Source organism: Dromiciops gliroides, chromosome 5 (genome assembly GCF_019393635.1).
Source record: "Dromiciops gliroides isolate mDroGli1 chromosome 5, mDroGli1.pri, whole genome shotgun sequence".
In the NCBI taxonomy this organism is placed as follows: domain Eukaryota; kingdom Metazoa; phylum Chordata; class Mammalia; order Microbiotheria; family Microbiotheriidae; genus Dromiciops; species Dromiciops gliroides.
In genome coordinates this window covers 66,023,395-66,044,050 of record NC_057865.1, presented here as the reverse complement: position 1 = coordinate 66,044,050, position 20,656 = coordinate 66,023,395, and the positions used below count along the sequence as shown (strand labels likewise).

At 33.8% G+C, this 20,656-nt stretch overlaps 1 protein-coding gene across 5 annotated transcripts in view; it reads left to right on the top strand.

Moving 5' to 3' along the window:
* MPP7 (MAGUK p55 scaffold protein 7) overlaps window positions 1–20,656 on the top strand; it is a 229,527-nt gene that overhangs the window by 160,002 nt on the left and 48,869 nt on the right. For 2 of the 5 annotated variants that reach the window (XM_043967386.1, XM_043967390.1), the window contains 8 exons: window positions 533–614; window positions 5,881–5,966; window positions 6,827–6,901; window positions 7,125–7,321; window positions 8,368–8,432; window positions 15,761–15,781; window positions 15,886–15,897; window positions 16,844–16,885. In XM_043967386.1, coding sequence (XP_043823321.1) covers window positions 533–614; window positions 5,881–5,966; window positions 6,827–6,901; window positions 7,125–7,321; window positions 8,368–8,432; window positions 15,761–15,781; window positions 15,886–15,897; window positions 16,844–16,885 — 580 coding nt within the window. The remainder of the gene's footprint in view (window positions 1–532; window positions 615–5,880; window positions 5,967–6,826; window positions 6,902–7,124; window positions 7,322–8,367; window positions 8,433–15,760; window positions 15,782–15,885; window positions 15,898–16,843; window positions 16,886–20,656) is intronic. The other 3 variants (XM_043967387.1, XM_043967388.1, XM_043967389.1) reach the window with 3 other exon arrangements.

The following is a 20,656-nucleotide window of genomic DNA, read 5'->3' as shown; positions in this document are numbered from 1 at the left end:
TGAACTCTGAGTCATTGAAAAGCCAGTGAAAGTCTTAAAGAGCAGATGGTGAAACCTTTGTGTGTTCCCCACACCCAACTAAAGAGTCAATATTGTATACTTTTTTAGATGTAACCACTTGAACAGGAAGCTTTTTCTTTATTATTTTTCTTTTTCAAAAGGGTGAACTTCATTTTGGGTGAGGGAGGGCTTGAAATAGCAGTGATGCAAAGTTAAAAAGGGATCAATGTATTTTAGAAGGTATATGTACAATAAAAATACTAAAATGATTATAATAATGCATAGGTTTTAAGAATGTCTACAAATTGCTTTTATAAATCCAGAAAATAGATATGAGATGCAAGTTTTTAGTATTAGTGATCATGATATATAAAATTAATGTCAGTTATTAAACTATTAATAATATAACATTCTTATCTTTGACTTAATCTGTAATTTTTCTTTGTATTCATTTAGTTTTTTTCTACAAAAATAAACATCAAAAACATTTTTTTTTTCCGTATCTTTCCCCATTTGGGGGCATTGTCTTTAGGGAGCTACAATTAAGAAGGACGAGCATACTGGAGCAATCGTTGTGGCTAGAATTATGAGAGGAGGAGCTGCAGATAGAAGTGGTAAGATTTCATACAAGTAAAACAAAGATAAGGCATATTGTTTTAGCTGTAGCATTTACACAATGTATCTGTGTTATCAGCATAGATAATCAAGGAAATCAACTGAAATGTGGATATAATTTAGGAGTTGTTTTGAACCAGATCATATCAGTGTCTTTTTTTCTTTGATTGCTTATTCCCAAACTGTATTTAAAGGATGAGCAACCTTCACAACACCTAAAGATCTTTATGAAATCATCCTAAGTGTGTAAGGCAGCATGCATTGCTCCAGCCTTGGAATAGGAAACCTTGGAGTCAAATATTTACTCTTTAACCTTGGTTAAGGAATTTAACTCTGTGGGTCTGTTTCGTATTTCTACAATGGTGGTGCTATATTACATGCTCTAACATTCTCTAATTCTTTAAATATTTATACGTTTTTGGATATTAGTTTCTTACAAAATCAAATATCTGAAGAATACAATCTCTTTAAATTTTGTGAAAGAGGGAAGGAGGGAATTGTAATGACCATTACTTGAGTTAAGCCCAAGATGAAATTTTTATCTTTTTTACCACTGCCTTTATTTGTGGCCTGGTTTTATTTCTGAGATATTAGCAACTTAAGCACGTGCTCTCTCTCACTCGCTCTCTCTCTCTCTGTCCTTAAAAACACACCACTTATTTATTTATTTTTCACACTCCTTTTTTTTTTTTTTTTTTTTTTTTTTTTTGCGGGGCAATGGGGGTTAAGTGACTTGCCCAGGGTCACACAGCTAGTAAGTGTCAAGTGTCTGAGGCCGGATTTGAACTCAGGTACTCCTGAATCCAGGGCCGGTGCTTTATCCATTGTGCCACCTAGCCTCCCCATCACACTCCTTTCTTTTTAAATTTTGAGTTCCAGATTCTCTCCCTCCCTCCTACCTCTCTTCCACTCACTGAAAAGGCAAGGAATATGATATCAAATTATACTGTGAAATCATGCAAAACATATTTTCACATGACCCATATCACAAAAAATAAAATAAGCCAAGAAAATTGTATTTCAATTTACACTCAGAGTATATCAGTTCTCTCTCTGAAGGTGATTAGCCTTTTTTTAATCATTGATCATTCATCTTTTTTTTTTTTTTAAAGTGAAGCAATTGGGGTTAAGTGACTTGCCCAGGGTCACACAGCTAGTAAGTGTTAAGTGTCTGAGGCTGGATTTGAACTCAGGTACTCCTGATTCCAGGGCCAGTGCTCTATCCACTGCACCACCTATCTGCCCCAATTCATCCTTTTTTTAAAAAATTGTTTTGGATCATTGTAGAGTAGCCAAGTCTTTTCAGTTGATCATGATTACAAATTTGCTGTTGCCATGCAAAATGATCTTCTAATTCTGCTCATATCACTTTCCATTAGTTCATATAGTTCTTGGCATGTTTTTCTGAAATCACTCCATATAATTTCTTATAGCAGAAGAGTACTCCGCAGTTATGTGCCACAACTTATTCAGCCATTCCCCAATTAATGAGCATCCCCTTCGTTTTCAATTCTTTGTCACCACAAAAAGAGCTGCTATACTTTTTCTTTTTTTTTCTTTTTTGGTATATGTAGATCCTTTTCCTGAAATCTTTGGGGTATAGATCTAGTAGTAGCATTACTTGATCAAAGGGTATGTACAGTTTTATAGTCCTTTGGGCATAGTTCCAAATTGTTCTCCAGAATGGTTAGATCAATACACTGCTTGACCTAGAGTTCTTTAATATATCTATTTTCCTTTATCTCCTCTAGCATTTGTCATTTCTGATAGATGTGAGGTAGTGTCTCAGAGTTGTTTTAATTTGCCTTTCTCTAATCAGTAGTGATTTAGGGCATTTCTTCATATATAAAGCCTTGATTTCTTCTTCTGAAAAACTGCCTGTTCATATCCTTTGACCATTTATCAATTGGGGAATGGCTCTTATTTTTATATATTTGACTCAGTTCCCTATATATTTGAGAAATGAGGCCTTTATCAGAGAAATTGGATGTAAAATTTTTTTCTATGGTACCTATTAGCAAAATGTAGTTTCCCTGCTTATCTCTTAATTAGGTCTATTTTTGCTTTTGCTTTGTCTGAGACCATAATTGCTACCTCTGTGTTTTTTACTTCAGCTGAAACACAGTAGATTTTCCTCCAGTCTTTATTTTAACTCAGTGTGTGCCTCTTTGTTTCAAGTGTTTCTCTTACACACAACTTATTATTAGATTCTGGTTTATAAATCCATTCTGCTCTCTGCTTCCATTTTATGGGTGAGCTCATCCTATTCACATTCAAATTCATAGTTGTAATAATTGACTGTGTATTTCCCTCCATCTTATTTTCTTCTGATTATCTTTCTCTCTTTTTATTCTGTCCCTCCTCGAATGTTGGTTTTAATTTTGACCACTATCTCCCTTAATCCACCTTCTTTTTTATTTTCCCTCCATATTTCTTAACCACTTGCCCTCCTATTTCCCTATTAGGTATGATAGATTTCTGTACTCAACTGAGTGCATGCACATACATATTCTTCCCTCTTTGAACCAATTCTGATCAGTGAGGTTCACACATTGCCTGCCACCGCCACTACCTGTGCCCCTCCTTCCATTTTTTAACTCAGGTCCTCCTGAATTCAAGGCTGTGCTTTATCCACTGTGCTACCTAGCTGCCCCGCTCCTTCCATTTTTCCCTCCAGTATAAAAATCTCTTACTTGCATACCTCTTTATGTGAAGTAATTTTCTTCATTCTTCCTCTCACAGTACAGCTCTCCATCTTTTTTTTTTTAATCATCCCAATACAATCTACTCACACCTGTCCCCTTTCTCTACGTAGACTCCTCTTAACTGCCCCAATAATGACAAAGTTCTTAGGAGTTACAAGTACCATTTTCCCATATAGGAATGTAAACAGTTTAACTTTATTGAGTCCTTTATTATTATTCTTTCAATTTACATTTTTATCCTTCTCTTGAATCTTCTGTTTGAATATCAGATTTTCTATTTATTTCTGGTCTTTTTATCAAGAATGCTTAGAAATCTTCTATTTCATTAAATATCCTTTTTGCCCCCTGAAGAATTATACTCAATTTTGCTGAGTATATGATTTTTGATTGTAATCCTAACTCCTTTGTCTTCCAGAATGTCATATTTTAAGCCCTCTGCTCCTTTAAGATGGTTACTCCTAAATCTTTTGTGGTCCTGATTATGGCTCCAATGGTATTTGAATTGTTTCTTTCTAGTTGCTTACAATCTCGTCTCTTTGATCTGGGAGTTCTGGAATTTGGCTATAGTATTCCTGGGAGTTTTCATTTTGGGATCTCTTTCAGGAAGTGATCAGTAGTAGATTCTTTCCATTTCTATTTTACCCTCTACAACTAAGCTATTGGCAGTTTTCCTTGATAATTTCTTGAAGTATGATGTCTAGGCTATTTTTTTGATCATGACCTTTAGGTAGTTGAATAATTCTTTTTTTTTTTTTTTTTTTTTTTTTTTAGTGAGGCAATGGGGGTTAAGTGACTTGCCCAGGGTCACACAGCTAGTAAGTGTTAAGTGTCTGAGGCCGGATTTGAACTCAGGTACTCCTGAATCCAGGGCCGGTGCTTTACCACTGTGCCATCTAGCTGCCCCTAGTTGAATAATTCTTAAATTTTCTTTCCTCAATATGTTTTCCAGGTCATTTGATTTTTAAAAATTTTTAATTTTTTAAATTTAGAACTTTTATTTTCCCAAATTACATGTAAAAACAAATTTCAACATCAATTTTAAAAAAAAAAATTATGTTCCAAATTCTCTTCCTCCTCTCTTCAATCCCTCCCCCACCAAGAGCTCAAGCAATTCATTATAAGTTATACATGAGTAGTCATGCAAAACATTACCATATTAGCCAGGTTGTGAAAGAAAACAGACAAAAACATCATTTGAGTTTTTGATGAGATATTTCAAATTTTCTTTTTTCATTTTTTGACTTTGTTTTATTGTTTTTTGATGTTTCATGGAGTCATTAGCTTTCACTTACCCAATTTTAGTTTTTAAGCAATTTTTTTGTACCTCTTCATCCATTTGGCCTATTTTGCTTTTTAAAGAGTTCTTTTCTTCAGTGAATTTTTGTACCTCTTTTAACATTAGGCCACTTATATTTTTCAAGATACTATTTTATCTAATTTTCTTTTCCTCTTTTACCAAGCTATTAATTCCCCTTTTCATAATTTTCTTGCATTGCTCTCATTTTTCCTCCCAATTTTTCCTCTACCATTCTTAACACTTTAACTCTTCTAGGAATTTTTTCCTGGCTTTGGGTCCAGTTAGGTTTTTGTTTTTGTTTTTGCTTTTGTTTTTCTTTTTGTTTTGAGGCTTTGGTTGTAGCTGTTTTCATATAGTTGTCTTTTAAGTTTATGTTTTTGGCTTTTAGCAATCATAGTAGCTTTTTATGGTCAAATTCTTTTGTTGTTTTCTCATTTTCTCAGCCTATTTCTTCAATTTGAACTTTGTGTTAAAGTTCACCTAGGGTTGGGGAGGCACTTCCCCAAGCTTTGGCTTTTTCATGCTGCTGTTTTCAGAGCTATTTCTGGAGATTTACTAGTTTTTGATGATTAGAAAGTGGTATTATCCTGGGGGAGGTGTGGTCATTGCTTTCCTGGTTTGTACTCTGGTTTTTACCTAGCAAGGGTCCCTTTTTCCCTACAGCCACAAATATACTAGTGCGCCTTTTGACCTAGGAACTGTAACCCAGAAATTTTTATGGGCAATAGAGTTGTCAGACTGCCCCAGCTGTACCCTCTCCCAGCAAGGGTTCCTTATAATCTCTTTTTGTCCAGCTGTCTGACCCCCATTACTTTCCCTGGGCAGAGAGCTCCCAAAGATGCTATTGCTGCTATGATAGTCACCTCCAAGACCCATTGGTGGTGCTTCTGCCTTGCTTAGGGCCTGTGCCCACCTCAGTGTTTTAGACCTCTCCTTTGGACTTCCTAAGTTGTCTTCGGGTATAAAAATGTCTTCCTCTTGACCTTTTGTTGGATCTGTCACTCCAAAATTTGATTTGTGGTGTTTTTTGTTTGTTTGTTTGTTTTTAAAGTTATTTAATGTTGGGAGAGTTCAAATGGGTCCCAGTCTGTACTCCACTTTGGCTCTGCCACCACTAATGCACTCCTACCTCCTCCCCCATTTCTTAAATTTAAATTGGTATAGAGGATTCTGATTCTTCTTTAATTGCTTAGGTACTTTAAAAGTTCAGTTCCTTATCTATTTTAGTATACTTTTTACTGTAACAAAGTTGGTGATTTCTAGGTCTTATTCATGTTGGTGATGAACTCAGGGAAGTAAATGGAATTCCAGTAGAAGATAAGAGACCTGAGGAAATAATACAGATTTTAGTAAGTAGCAAAATTGTTTTAATAGAAATTCATCATGAATATAAAGGTAGTAAAAATTAATTGTAAACAGAAATGCTCGTTGATTGAAATTAGATTCACTTGATGTGTTTAATACTATAGTGTTACATAAGAACTACCATAATTTGTGATTTTTATTTTTATTTAAACCTATGAAGGCTCATTTGGAAGTTTCATGAAATGTAAATACTTTTAAATAAATCATTAAAATTCTGTGAATCAAATGATTAAATGATTAAAGTCTGATTATATAATTACTCATAGAGACCTGTTCAGTTTGTAGGGTTTTTTCCCCTTTAGAGCTAGATTCTCACCATTGATGACATGAACACTTTTAATTCAATGAGATGTAATCACAGAAAGTAGGTAGATTTTTGATTGAGACATATAGTTGATGCTTGTCAATAAGCTTTTGTGGATTCTGTTCAACTGTAGTGAGCCTTTGATTTGCAAGCTCTTTTCTTGCTCACAATAACTAGCTTTCATGTAACTTCCCTTTTGCTTTCAATAATACCAGATATACTCAGTGTTTAACCACCTTCAATATTCACTGCCTCTTACATGTTGAGAATATTTTGTGGTTTATAAATATTTTAAGGATTAAAGAGTAGTCAAACATAAACACTAAATCACACGTGATATATTAGAGACAGATGAAGTTGATATGATTAATTTTTTAAAACTTTTTTCAAATCTTTAATATCTTTTCTAGTTATGAGTTTTTATAGAAAGTTTCCTCATTATCACATAGTCGAGTATTAAAGCTGCAAAGTTATTAAATCTTAGATCTATTTATGTAATACCTCTTTATTTCATTCTATTTCATTCTTCTTTATTATCAGGCTCAGTCTCAGGGAGCAATTACATTTAAAATTATACCAAGCATCAAAGAAGATATCCCTTCTAAAGAAGGCAAGGTAATCACTACTTATAGCTGTTGGGTTTTTTCTTATTAACTGCAATATATTCCATATGACATTTTACTTTATTTGAGTAGCAGATCTGCATTATGATTTGCTTATATTTTTCCTAATTTATTCTGGCTTCAATATCAGAGTAAGAATGATGTGACCAATTTCATGCATTTAATATTGATATTTACTTCAAATAATATTCAAATAACTCTTCTTCCTTTTATAGATGTATATCAAAGCCCTATTTGACTATGACCCTTATGAGGATAAAGCAATTCCATGTAAAGAAGCTGGGCTTTCTTTCAAAAAGGGAGATATCCTTCAGATTATGAGCCAGGATGATGCTACCTGGTGGCAAGCCAAACATGAAGGTGATGCCAATCCTAGAGCAGGCTTGATCCCTTCAAAACATTTCCAGGAGAGGTGAGCTACTCAGGGATACCATTGTTTTTCCTATACTAAGCCCTATTGTGTTTTCTGAAATACATTAATTTGCCACAGTTGGAATAATTTGTTAATTCATGAGTTTTTTTTTTTTAAACTCAGAAACCATTTCTAGGATCTTAGATTCTCAATTGGGACATTTTTGCTTTTGGAATTCAGATTTCTTTAATTTGGTTTCCTTTTTTTTGGGGGGGGGGCAGGGCATTGAGGGGTAAATGATTTACCCAGGGTCACACAGCTAGTCAGTGTCAAGTGTCTGAGGCTGGATTTATTTAATTTGGTTTCTATATATAAAATGGCTCAAAGTGATCACCAAGTTCTGATCCATCTGGAATTATTTTATTTATTTATTTATTTGTTTGTTTGTTTGTTTATTTGTTTATTTGTTTATTTGTTTATTTGTTTGTTTGTTTATTTATTTGTTTATTTATTTATTTGTTTATTTGCTTGTTTGTTTATTTATTTATTTGTTTATTTATTTATTTATTTGTTTGTTTGTTTGTTTGTTTGTTTGTTTATTTATTTATTGTTTGTTTGTTTGTTTATTTGTTTATTTATTTATTTGTTTATTTGTTTGTTTATTTGTTTGTTTATTTGTTTGTTTATTTGTTTATTTAGTGAGGCAATTGGGGTTAAGTGATTTGCCCAGGGTCACACAACTAGTAAGTGTTAAGTGTCTGAGGTCGGATTTGAACTCAGGTACTCCTGACTCCAGGGCCAGTGCTCTATCCACTGCGCCATCTAGCTGCCCCTGGAATTATTTTTTAAAAAGCATATGGAAAGTAGCATATTATTATGAGAACTATAGTGATATACTAGGTAGAAGTAGATGCTACAACCTTTTTCTGCCGTATTCAGCAAATTGTAATCTGGTGGCTTTCATTTCTCAACTTGAATGATTTGTAATATTTTTATTGTTTGTTAGTTTTTTGTTTAAAAAAATTCCATATTCTGACACTGTGTTTGCTATTCTCTGATCTGTAGAAAATGAATGGTTTTGTTTATGTTTCTCTCTACATTTCCAGGAGATTTGCACTAAGACGACCAGAAGTATTAGTTCAACCCCTGAAAGTTTCTAATCGGAAATCATGTAAGTTTGTTAATGGAGGAAAAGGGGAGACTGCTGTTTATTTCTGACTTTTAAAATAAGTTCTTGTAACAAACTAAGAGTTCCTGTACCTTTTGAAAAGCTTTTGAATCATCCATTTTCAATTGTGAAATTCACTCATTGAGAGTACTTATTGAGAGTACCTGGTAAAGTATTGTGGTGGAAATAGTAGTGAGAGAGAGGACTAGGTCAATAAAGAATGTGCCTTTCAGAATAACTCACAATGATAGAGTTTTTGTTTAAATTTTCAAAATTTACTTATAGTCTGAATTTTGATGTAAAAATATATTTTATAAATATTCATATAATATTCCCTGATAATATTAGAAAAAAAATTTTTAAGCCCTAGAGTTCTTCAGAAAATCATTTTTACACCTACTTTCCTTAACGATCTTGTCCAACTCCCTTCCTATTCCCATTTACATGGAGTGCTCATTCCACCACATCCAGATAGCAGAATAGTCCAGAATAGTAAAATAATCAAAATTGATAATGATGTAGGAGAGAGTGCTGCATTTGGAGTTCAAGTAATTAGGTTTTAGGTCTGTGTCAAACTATCTATGTGTCCTTGAGCAAGTCATCTTTTAGGGCTTCAGTGTCTTCATAAAATAAGCTTAGACTTGATCTCTAGGGTCACTTCCAAACCCAAATCTGTGATCTTATGATCCTAGAATCACTGAAAATGGCTGCTAAAAAGTATAAACTGTGTTTCTCTTCATTCCCAAATCCTGCCCTGTCTCTTGCCCTGACCTCAAGCCACAGATCTTTGTTTGAGTATAGTACTTGCACATTTTGACATGAAATGAATGAACAAATGGAGATTAATATGTATTCTTTCCACAGAAATTTTGCATCAATAAATGTGTTAAGTAGTGTTGCATTTTTACATCTTCTGTTATCTTCTGTTATTTATAGAGTTGTACACCAATGGGAGCTCAGCATTAGACAGAATTAAACTACCTGCCTTAGAATATAAATCTCATGAGTAAAAAGGCACTTAAAAATTGAATACACTGATTTGAAAATCTACTTGTCCTTGCTACTCTAAATCCCAACAGAATAGTACCAGTCATCCGCTACCATCTATATTTTTTAATTAATTAATTAATTATGTTTTTTTTTTTTTGGTGAGGCAATTGGGGCTAAGTGACTTGCCCAGGGTCACACAGCTAGTAAGTGTCTGAGGCCGGATTTGAACTCAGGTACTCCTGAATCCAGGGCCGGTGCTTATCCACTGCACCATCTGGCTGCCCCTATCTATATTTTAACATCAGAAACTTTTAAAATTTTAAATTTCCTACTACTTTTGATTCAAATCTACTTATCTACTTAAAAAAAAAAACCTGTTAAAATTTAGAAATAACTTCTTAAGTAGTAATCCCTTGCTAAAAAAAATAGGAGAGAAATTTTGACATAATTATAATGTCTGGAATTCTCTTCCTTTCAGGGCCTCAACTTTGTTTACCTTTTGAGTCATATTGGAAAACTATTTTGGCATACTTGGCACCAAGTTAAATTAAATGGCCAGAAGGTTTCTTCAGGTTTTATCCTCAAGACATTTTAATAGGGGTAGGGAATGCCAAATGTTGAATTTGATTTTGGTATCTGAGTTATATTTTTAAATTAGACAAATGAGCTTGGTTTTTTAATACCTATTTACATCTAGAACTAAAATAGCATGAAATTTAGAAATTAACAGAGACATATTTGCTGATTTTCCTGAATTTTATCTATAGCTTTTGATAATGTATTAATTTGATCAAATCATTAAAAAAGTATAGACTTAATCTTCAATTTATAAATATAATCTGAAGTATATTTAAACAAATTAACAAAAAAGTGCTGCTGAAATCTCCGCACTGGTTCACATGATTGATAGTGATATTTGAAAGTACTTTACTTTGAAACTTTTGCAATTGGTCTTGTTTCTTCATTCAACTAATGACCTTAAATACTCTCTCACTGAATGTTCTTGTGTCCTTGAACATGAATTTTTTAAAGTATTAGTTTTTAGCAATAGTTAATATTATTGTCCCCTTATTTCACATAATACTGTACTTTCATTTATTCCTACTTCATAATTGGCATATTGATATGAAGATGTGCCTATTGTTCATGGAATAGTTTTAATATGTTTGAAAATTTATTTATTAGAATAGAAATTATAATGTTTATGTCTAGAAGTTTTGGAAAAGTGAATTTGTAATGATAACTACACTTATATCTTTATTTTACATGTGGAAATTGAGGCCTGTATGTATGTATACACATATGTATGTAAATATAAATACACACATGCATGGGTATGTGTGTGTATGCTCATATTAGCCAGTGACATTATATCTGAAATGCCATTTATGAATAAGATGATAAAATACATTCCTTTTATAGTATTTGTTTCAGCTAAAGTTTAACTATGCTAAATTCTATATAAATTAGCTAATTAAAATATAACTCAGAGGGACCCAATTAATAACACTATCTAAGGAAAGAATAAGGAATAACTAATGAGCCTGTTGTGGTGGCGTTATATTTCCAGGTGTTATCATGTGTGATCTGAATAATTTGGGAGGCTTACCTTCCTAATGTTTAAATCCAAGGATGCCATTAGCAACTCTGTAGTCTAACTAGAGCTGGAGCTGGACAAAAGGATGATATCAATAAAGTAGAAAATCAATTATTGTTGCTCCTTTTGGCCTTTGTGCAAAGACAATGGGTATAATTATGGAAATTACCAGTTTGTACTATAATGTAGTTTGTTTATCCAAAAGAATCTTACTTGCAATTTATCATGAACTCTTTTTTTTTTTTTTTTTTTTTTTAGTGAGGCAATTGGGGTTAAGTGACTTGCCCAGGGTCACACAGCTAGTTAAGTATTAAGTGTCTGAGGCCGGATTTGAACTCAGGTACTCCTGACTCCAGGGCTGGTGCTCTATCCACTGCACCACCTAGCTGCCCCGCCATGGATTATTTTTGAAGCAAACATTTTCCATTTCATTTTGGGGGTCAGAGCTAGCTGCCCCTATCATGAATTCTTAAAATTATAATAAGCCTAAGTTTTAGAAATGTTTGTTCCTTGGTATTCTAGAACAATTGAGATTTTGGAGAAAGTAAGAACTGTCTGTTCAAAAACAAAAATATTTTCAAACACATTACTGCTCAGATTTTATTTAGCAGTTTAATGATAAATTCACTAAAGAGTTTATCTGTACCTGGGCTTGAAGACACTGATGAAATAATATTCTTTGATAGGACCAGCTTGTGGTTTATTACATAAAAGATATAACTTGTATTCTGCAAATGAGTAAAAGCATATCCTATGTCTCAAATAGCATGTAGAAATCTTTCAAGATGGAAAACTTGGCGGCTTATGTTCCTGGGCTTTATATAATTTAAAATGCATCGTGTATGATTGCCTTTCTAAAGTTCATTTGTTTTTACAGTTCATTTATATATGTAAAGTAACATATCATCTGTTCTTTTTTTAAAAGAAGCATTAATTTCTTTGATTATTTAGAAAATTCTCAAAATATTATTTTATTTCTACATGTTGAATTATAAGTTTATCAGATGAGACAGCCTTCCCTATCTCATAAATATTAATTTTTCTTTTACTTCTATGGTATATACTTTGTATTTAATCTTTAATACGTGTGGTCTCCAAGAAGAGAAAAATATACCATTTTCATATGATGTATTTTACTGCAGAAGATTCTAGTATGGATTTATTTACAGCTCTTAACTTGCTTGAGCTAAAGGAAACTATCAAAATATAAATAATTAGGAAGAAATTTATAAACATGACCCCTTGAAAAACATTCATTGTGAGTTGTTGTTGCTAAATGTAGTTCTTATGGAATTATTGTAACAAAAGCATCACTTTATTGGCTTTATGAGGATTCAAAAGCAAAAAACATAAAATATATCTAATTCTTGTTTTGATTTAACCATATGTGATCGGCACCACATGGGTAAGAGGAAATATTTAACTGCAGCCAAATGGTGTTCATTCAAACAAGATGTAACCCAGTTTATCCAAAGACAAGCATTTTGTGGATTGAAGACCACATTCTGCCAACAAAAGAATTTAAACATTTAGTGAAAGAATGAATGTATTGTGCATGTTACCAATTTTTTGGAAGGCCAAGCATTTAAGAATAATATAAAGCAGGACTTTACAGCTTGTTGCAATAAGGTTTTTCGAGTTTAGTTAGCTCCCTGCTGCTAGCATTTTGGCTTTAGTTCATTTGTACCCTCACGCATATCGGTAATTCACAAATAAATTAGACCATTTAGAATATAGTGTCAAGTTTGTCTGCTGAGTATCTTTTTCTTGTATTGCTGTGTATTTGTGTGTGTGTGCGTGTGTGTGTGTGTGTTTCTTTTTGAAGAAATAACCTCAAGGTTAAGGTTTTTTTTCCCTTGTCAAACCGCCTGAAATGCCTTCTGAGAAAACCTTTGGGGGTAAGAGTTGATGGTGTACATTCACTATTTCTACTAGTAGAGAGCAAAAGGAAATATTTCCCTCATTATATGTTAAGTCTCAGTGTTGTCCTTAACATGTGAAGACGCTGCTTCAAAGCCTCTATCAAGGTATATGCACTACAGTTTTCCTGTTGCAATGCTTTCATCTGAGCCGTCTACTCTGGCAAAAGTCTTATGGGTCACCAATGCTATGAGACACATATGAAATAATTGATCAGGCTTAACTGTATCTTTGTTGGCCAAGAAATGCTTTGGATTTTTGATGTAATTTAATTTTTGATTTAATTAGTTTTGCTATCTGAGAAACTAATTGCCCCATATGGAAATTGAAACGTTAACCTTGACCTGTTTAGCATGATATTCTGACTAGTGTGGTATGTTGAAATGAGTAATATTATATGCATAGACAGATGATAGAAACTTTACAGGAAATAATCACTGGCCAATAACACCAGATGTATCTTTCAACATGGAATGTAAACACTACAACTATTTCAGTAAATTCCATGGAGAAATGGCTTTTTCAATCTTTGCCATGGACATTGGTTGAGCAGCAATCCTCTGATAGTATCCACAAAATGAAATGGTGCTCTCAATTTCTTTGTTTTTATTGTCAACATATATATTTTCCTACGTAATAATGGATCAGTAGCCAGCATAATTTTAAACAATGAGGTGTTTACCTGAGTACATAAAATGTATCATCTTAAGAATTTATAAAACTAATAAGTGGAAATAAGAGGATTATATTAAAGACATTAGACAAAAGCTTCATAGGCCCGTTGAGCTGGAAAGGTCCAGATGTACAGTGAACCCTGGGTTCAAGGGCAGTTAAGACTGCTCTTGGTTTTAGGGGTTTTTTTTAAAGTTAGTTGTTTTTAAGAGGCTAATGTGAGACCTCCAATTTTTCCATTATTAGATATTTGTGTTTTCTCTTCTGAGACTTGATTATTCATATTCTTGGCCGTTTGTGGGTTTAGAAACATTTAAGATCCAAAAACAAGTTCTTTAACTGATTTAGACCATCCATATTATTCTCCACAGATAGTTTTAAAATCCTAAGATTTAAAAAAGAAGAAATCCTAAGAGAGCAAAATTCTAGTTTGTTAGGTAGAGCTTTAATTTAGTTGTCAAACTTGTGATACAGTAGAGTTGCTTATTTGTATGTGGCATGGCATCTTTTCCAGTACCTTGAGATTTGTTTAATGCATGGGATGTATTTGTGTCCATTGAAATGTAATTTTACTATTAAAATAGAGTTTTCTAGTTGCTACATCTTTTTTCTGATAAAATAGTTGAGGATGTTCATGATTTATTTGATGCTAAATCTTCGATACAAAATATAGCCTTTGAATATAACACTGTTGCTAAGAGAAAATAAAATCTGCTTTATCATGGTCTTCATTTTGGCACAATTTCCAGAAATTCCTAAAAAAATTGCCCAACTTACTTTATTGAACATGCATATCTATTTCTTCTTTCCTTTGTATCTGGAGTTCCTAACTTTCAAAATCCAATTCCATTTTGACCCAATGGCTAGTTTTTATGCTAATATGGCATTTTAGTGCTATCTGACAGGTAAAGAAATAATCCAGTGGTTTTAGGTATCTCTTCATGTAATATTAAGCAATAATTGGTAATTCTTTTATGCTAGTTTCATCTATCTGGAATCTTGACTGACTAATGAAGCACATACTACCAAAAAAAGCATATTCACTAAGAGTTACCATTTATTTCATTTTCTCAAATAGTTCATTTTTCTTCTGTCACACGACAGTGCAGTTTTCAAGCAAAAGAAAAAAGAACTCCTATTCTTACCTCTTTTGTCCCCCTCTCCATGCCCTACAATGGGCTATCATCTCCAATGACCAAATTTTACTTCTGACCAACTCAGATGTAACCTCCTATTTATTAGATGCTGCCACTACTGTAGGCAAGTCTAAGTCAAACTTGATTATTTAATTGTATTACTGATTTAGTTCTACTGTTAGTAAGTTGGGAATTGTTTAAGATACTTTTTGTCTGGGGGCAACTAGATGGCGCAGGGGATAAGGCACTGGCCCTGGATTCAGGAGGACCTGAGTTCAAATCGGGCCTCAGACACTTGACACTTACTAGCTGTGTGACCCTGGGCAAGTCACTTAACCCTTATTTCCCCCCCCCCCCAAGATAATATTTGTCTTCCAATTACCAATACACAAAATCAAACTGATACAGTAAAAATAATTTAGTTTTTTATTTGTGGAGTAACTTTTTTTTTTTTTTAGTATTTTGCTAAATGTTTGGGATACTCAAAAATATTAAGAATTTCAGGCTCTGTGTGTGTGTGTGTGTGTGTGTGTGTGTTTCTGTGGCATTGATACTTAATACCTTTATGACCTTGGCCAAGTCACTTACTCACCATGGGCCTCATTTCCCTCATCTGTAAAATGAAGTGGTTAGACACTTTACTCCTATAATGTCTCTCACTATTTTTATCTTTATCAAACATGCATATGAATATATTATCTCTAAATAAATTATCATTTTATAACCTGAAATTCCTTATAAACAAAGTTTCCCTATAGTAATAAATGGAATCCTATATCCCCTTTCATTGAGAAATATTCTGAAGAAGCCTTGTGAGTATATCTCATTATTTCATTTCATTTCACTCTGGATTATTCCATTAGGGATATGAAGTCTTGTGCTCTTATTATTAAGCTGTACTGTCTTTTTAGATCATTTAAAATTTTTTATTTTTGCTACATTTATATAAATTCAGCCTATTTGTTGGATGGTTTGGAAAATTTAAAACATTTGTTTTCCTTTTTGGCTATTCTGAGATGAGGAAACAGTTGAGTGTGGTAGGTGCATTTTTTTTTTCTTGCTAGATATAACGTCTTCATTCTTTAATTGTATTTCAGCACATTTAATCATTTCCTTCCCCTTTCTTTTTTGTGCTTCTCAGAGGAAATTGAAGGTACATGTATAAAAGTTTCCCTGCATAGCTCAGTAATTTTATTTGGTGAACATATGTTTGGTATTAACCTGAATATGGTTCAAAGTTTATAGGAGATTATTATGTTATACATACAAAACTTCTATATTGACTATATAACACCAAGCATATTGAGGTAGACCCTTAGGTTTTTTAAAAGAAGTTGGAAAATATTTTTCTGTCTAATCTTTTGTTTTACATGTGAGGGAAAGCAGTGTGAAATACTGCTGGGTATTTTATTTTGGTGAATATTTACAAATAAATATTAGTGCATCAGGAATATTTAATTTCTTTGCACTGATGTAGTCATCAGAAATGTTGGGGTCTTTTAAAGCTAAAATAATAAACTATTAAGCATTTTATTTTTCTTTGCTTATTATTCACTAGAATATTAGTGTAGGGGTTTTATAGGCTATTTCATCCTTTCCTATAAATACATTAAAATATTCCATTTTTATATGGTATATCTTTATGTTTTTTATTGAGTACACATAATGTTAGCTGAAAGGATGTGTTTAGAATCATAACCTTTTTGTCTAATCCAATGAGCCAATCTAAAATTGCTGTCTCATTTTAAAAAACCCACTTATTTATGAAAGTGATGTTTTTTAAGTGCTAAAATTTTCTTAAACTAGAAAAGGAAAGCATTTCTTTAAAAATCAATAGAAATGCTTTCAGAGAAACATTATAGAAAATTGGAAAGCATCAGTTTGCATGATAAATTTTAAAGTTTCTCCCATTGAGATCATAAAACAACATCTTTTATGTTTAAATAGTATTGCGGTGAGGGCTTTTCTATGCTGTGCTTTACATGATTATTTTGAGAAACTTATTTTATTTAAAAATTTTTTTCTTTGCATCTGTGGCTGAGCATCTAACTGTTCTGCTTTATTTCTTGGCTTTTGTTCTGTATGCTTTTACACTCCAGAAGATGCTGAATGCGCTGGTAACAACAGTGGAACCTATATAGGTGAGCAATTGGATATGAAAGTCAGTTTGGTTTTTTTCAGCTGCTTTTTTTCTGGAACTACTAGTATATTTGTTTTTGTTTTGTTTTGGGGGTGGGGCTAAGAAACACATCAGCATGTTGAATGAAAGAGCATGGAACTTTAGACACATACAGGCTCAGTGGATTCGACATAAAGGATTTTAACAATGACTTACGTACTATTCTAGAAGCGTTTGTTCACCATATTTTAGTTAATACCTTTATTTAGTTATATATTTAGTTAATACCTATGATCCTTAGAGTACAAAAGAACCAAATAACAGTAAAAGGGAAATTGAAGAAAAAATAGATATTTGTGCCAGCAAGTTTTGCTGTATCTACTGTACCTTGAGTTGAGATAGAATTTTTCAAAATTACATTTCAATACTGAGATTTTTAAGGCCTTGAATAATTTATATGTGATTTTTTTTCTCCTCAGATAATCAGTGACTTCGCTACTCTATGCTTTTAATTTAAAAAAATGATTGATAGGCTTTATAAGAACAAATGATGATAGTGAGAAAACACTCCAGCTTTGCCATCAGATGTTTTAAACAAGTAAATATTAATAACCAGTATTAAATTCTGAGTGCCACATTTTAAAAGGGCGATAAAGTAGAAAATATTTTGAAGTGAAAAATCAAGATCAAGAAGGAACTAGAAGGGGGCAGCTAGATGGCGCAGTGGTTAAAGCGCTGGCCCTGGATTCAGGAGTACCTGAGTTCAAATCCAGCCTCAGACACTTAACACTTACTAGCTGTGTGGCCCTGGGCAAGTCACTTAACCCCCATTGCCCCACAAAAAAAAAAAAAAAAAAAAGAAGGAACTAGAGACAATGCCATGGGAGGATCCTTTGAAGAAACTGGAGATGGTTAACCTAGAGAAGGGACGATTTACAGGATATATTTTCACTATTTTCAGTCCTATCAAGAGTTATCCTGTGTAAAAAGAGTTTGGCCCTGAACAGCTAAATTATGAATAGCCAATAAAATTTGCAGAGAGCTTTATTCTGGACATAAAGAGGAATTTCCTAATAATTAGGCTTGTCTGAGAGTACAATGGGCTTTCTTAATTAGTGAATTTCCCCTCAACTGGAGCATTGGAGCACAAGCAAGATGAATGGTTCAGCAGTTTGGGGGAGGAGATTACTGTTCAGACATGGATTGGATTAGATGGTCTCAGAGATCCTCAGGGGGCTCTTGATTCTATGGTTTTGTAAAGGATATACTTGAAAGACACTTGGTGTTTAAAAAGGGAGAAAGCAAGAGAGTCATCATTTGGTTGAGAGAGTTGGGTCTAGTAAAATGTTTTGTTTGTTTAAGTGAAACTTGAGCATGCTTATAGAGTAAGGGGAGAAAGCTCATACAGAGGGATGTTGAAGATACATGAGAGAGAGGTAAAAATTGATGGAGCAACATCCTAGTAACACCACATTTAAGAAATAGGCATCTAGGGGACAGCTAAGTGGCACAGTGGATAAAGCACCAGGCCTGGATTCAGGAGGACCTGAGTTCAAATCTGGCCTCAGACACTTGACACTTACTAGCTGTGTGACCTTGGGCAAGTCACTTAACTCCTGTTGCCCTGCCCTCCCCCCCAAATAATAAAGAAATAGGCATCTAGGGGCAGCTAGGTGGTGTAGTAGATAAAGCACTGGCCCTGGATTCAGGAAGACCTGAGTTCAAATCTGGTCTCAGACACTTGACACTTACTAGCTGTGTGACCCTGGGCAAGTCACTTAACCCTCATTGCCCCACAAAAAAGAGAGAGAGAGAGAAAAGAAAAGAAAAAGAAATAGGCATCTGGTAACTAAGAATCTACTTGCCTAAAAGTAAGAAAAACTAAAGTTGTAAGCAGCAAGAAAAGTAACCACCATCATAAATTCCTTGTACCTTAAGTTGAGAGAAGCTACATTAACTTTCCTTTGACTTACTATTGGCCCTAAAATTGTTGTTGATTTAACAAAGTTGGTTGTTTTTATCTTAGTTTATCCTGCAGGATTCAGTTTTTCTTAGGCCTAGCTAAATATGGATAGATTAAAAACAGTGGAGATAGCTAAAATGGTGTCAATTCAATAAACATCTACAAATTCATTAATATATGTGCAAGTACAAATATAAGGTAATTTGAGGTGGGAGGGAGAGAGAGATATCATTAACCTGGGCATCAATGATAGCTTCAGAAAAGAATTAGTACATGAGCAAAGTAATGAAGTAGGATAAAGATTCTGAGAGGCAGAGGTGAGGAACATTCTCAGACATGGGTCAGGGCTTGGGTAAATGCAGAGATGTGTGAGATGAAATGTTGGGTTAAAACCTTGTTTGGCTGGAGCAGAGGTGACTCCCTGAGTGTGCTTAGGTGTGGTTTGAACCAGATCAAAATGTAATTGGGAAATATTTAACAAAGGAAGTAAATAAAACATAGGTAATTATATATTTTAAAACTAAGTCAATATGTGGCCCTCACAGATCCTCATATATGTTAGTGACAATCATGTCTATTTGAGTTTGACACTGCTAGGCTAGAGTATAGGGTATTTGAAGAGGAGAAATGTGGAAGGAGGTTGTCAGAGTAGGCTGGAGCCATATTGTAGGACCTTAAATGCCAATTTGAAGAGTGTGTATTTTGCACTAGATATGATAAGGAAACACTGAAGGATTTTGAGTATGTTTTGAGGCAGGTAGGTGGTGCAATGGTAGGGCACTGGGCCTAGAGTCAGGAAGACCTGACTCATTTTATGACCCTGGGCAAGTCGCTTAAGCTCTATTTACCTCAGTTTCCTCAACTGTAAAATGAGAATAATAATAGCACCTGTGTCACTGGTTGTCATGAGAATAAAATGAGGTCTTTGTACAGTGTTTAGTGTAGTATCTTCTTGACAGAGTGACATTCTTCTTAAATGATATATACTCTAGGAAGAATTTTTTGGAATCTGAGTATGATATAATATAGGAAGAATAGGGAAATGATAGAAGAGATATGGTCAGAAATGAAAGTTGATAAGGACCAGTAAAAATATCAACCAGAAAAGCTAGAACCATTCAAAGCATGAGCAGATAACATTTAGGATCCTCTCAGAGTGTTTATTATTTTATAGAAGTACATTGGTAGGTTTCCATGATGATGGTCCTGACTAACTTAAATCACTAATCTGTTTAACTAAAAAATAGTTAAACAGTATGGCAAGTAGCCTGCAATCTCAGAGGAAAGGCATGGAATGGGCCATAAAAGGCCCTTGTGAGTATGTGACAGTTTTGAAGAAAGCCTAGGAAGTCAGGAGGTAGAAGGAAATAAAGAGCATTCCAGGCATGGGGGACATTTAATAAGAAGGCAGGGAGGCCATTCAAAAGGTTATTGCAATGGTCCAGGTTTCTGTCAAGTGGTACCACCATCCAGTCAGTCCTTCACATTGCAGACTGTGGTATCTTGACTTTTTCTACTTACTTCATACCAAACAGTTCCGCCATTGTTCCTGGATGGAGTGTTTCCGTTCACTCCCCTATGGCCCCACTCATAATTTTAGTAACTTTAAAAACCAAAGTGTCCTTCCCTGACTGTCACTTGATTTATAGGTGTTCTTTCTCCCATTGGTATGTAAGCTCTCTGAGAGCAGGGTCTCTCTGTTTCTGTATTTGTATCTCCAGAGTTTAGCACAGTGTTTGGCATAGAGCTTAACAAATGCTTTTCCATTGATTTATCCATTCTCATCAATTCTACCTTCAAACATTATTTTTTCGAAGCCTAAGAATGGGA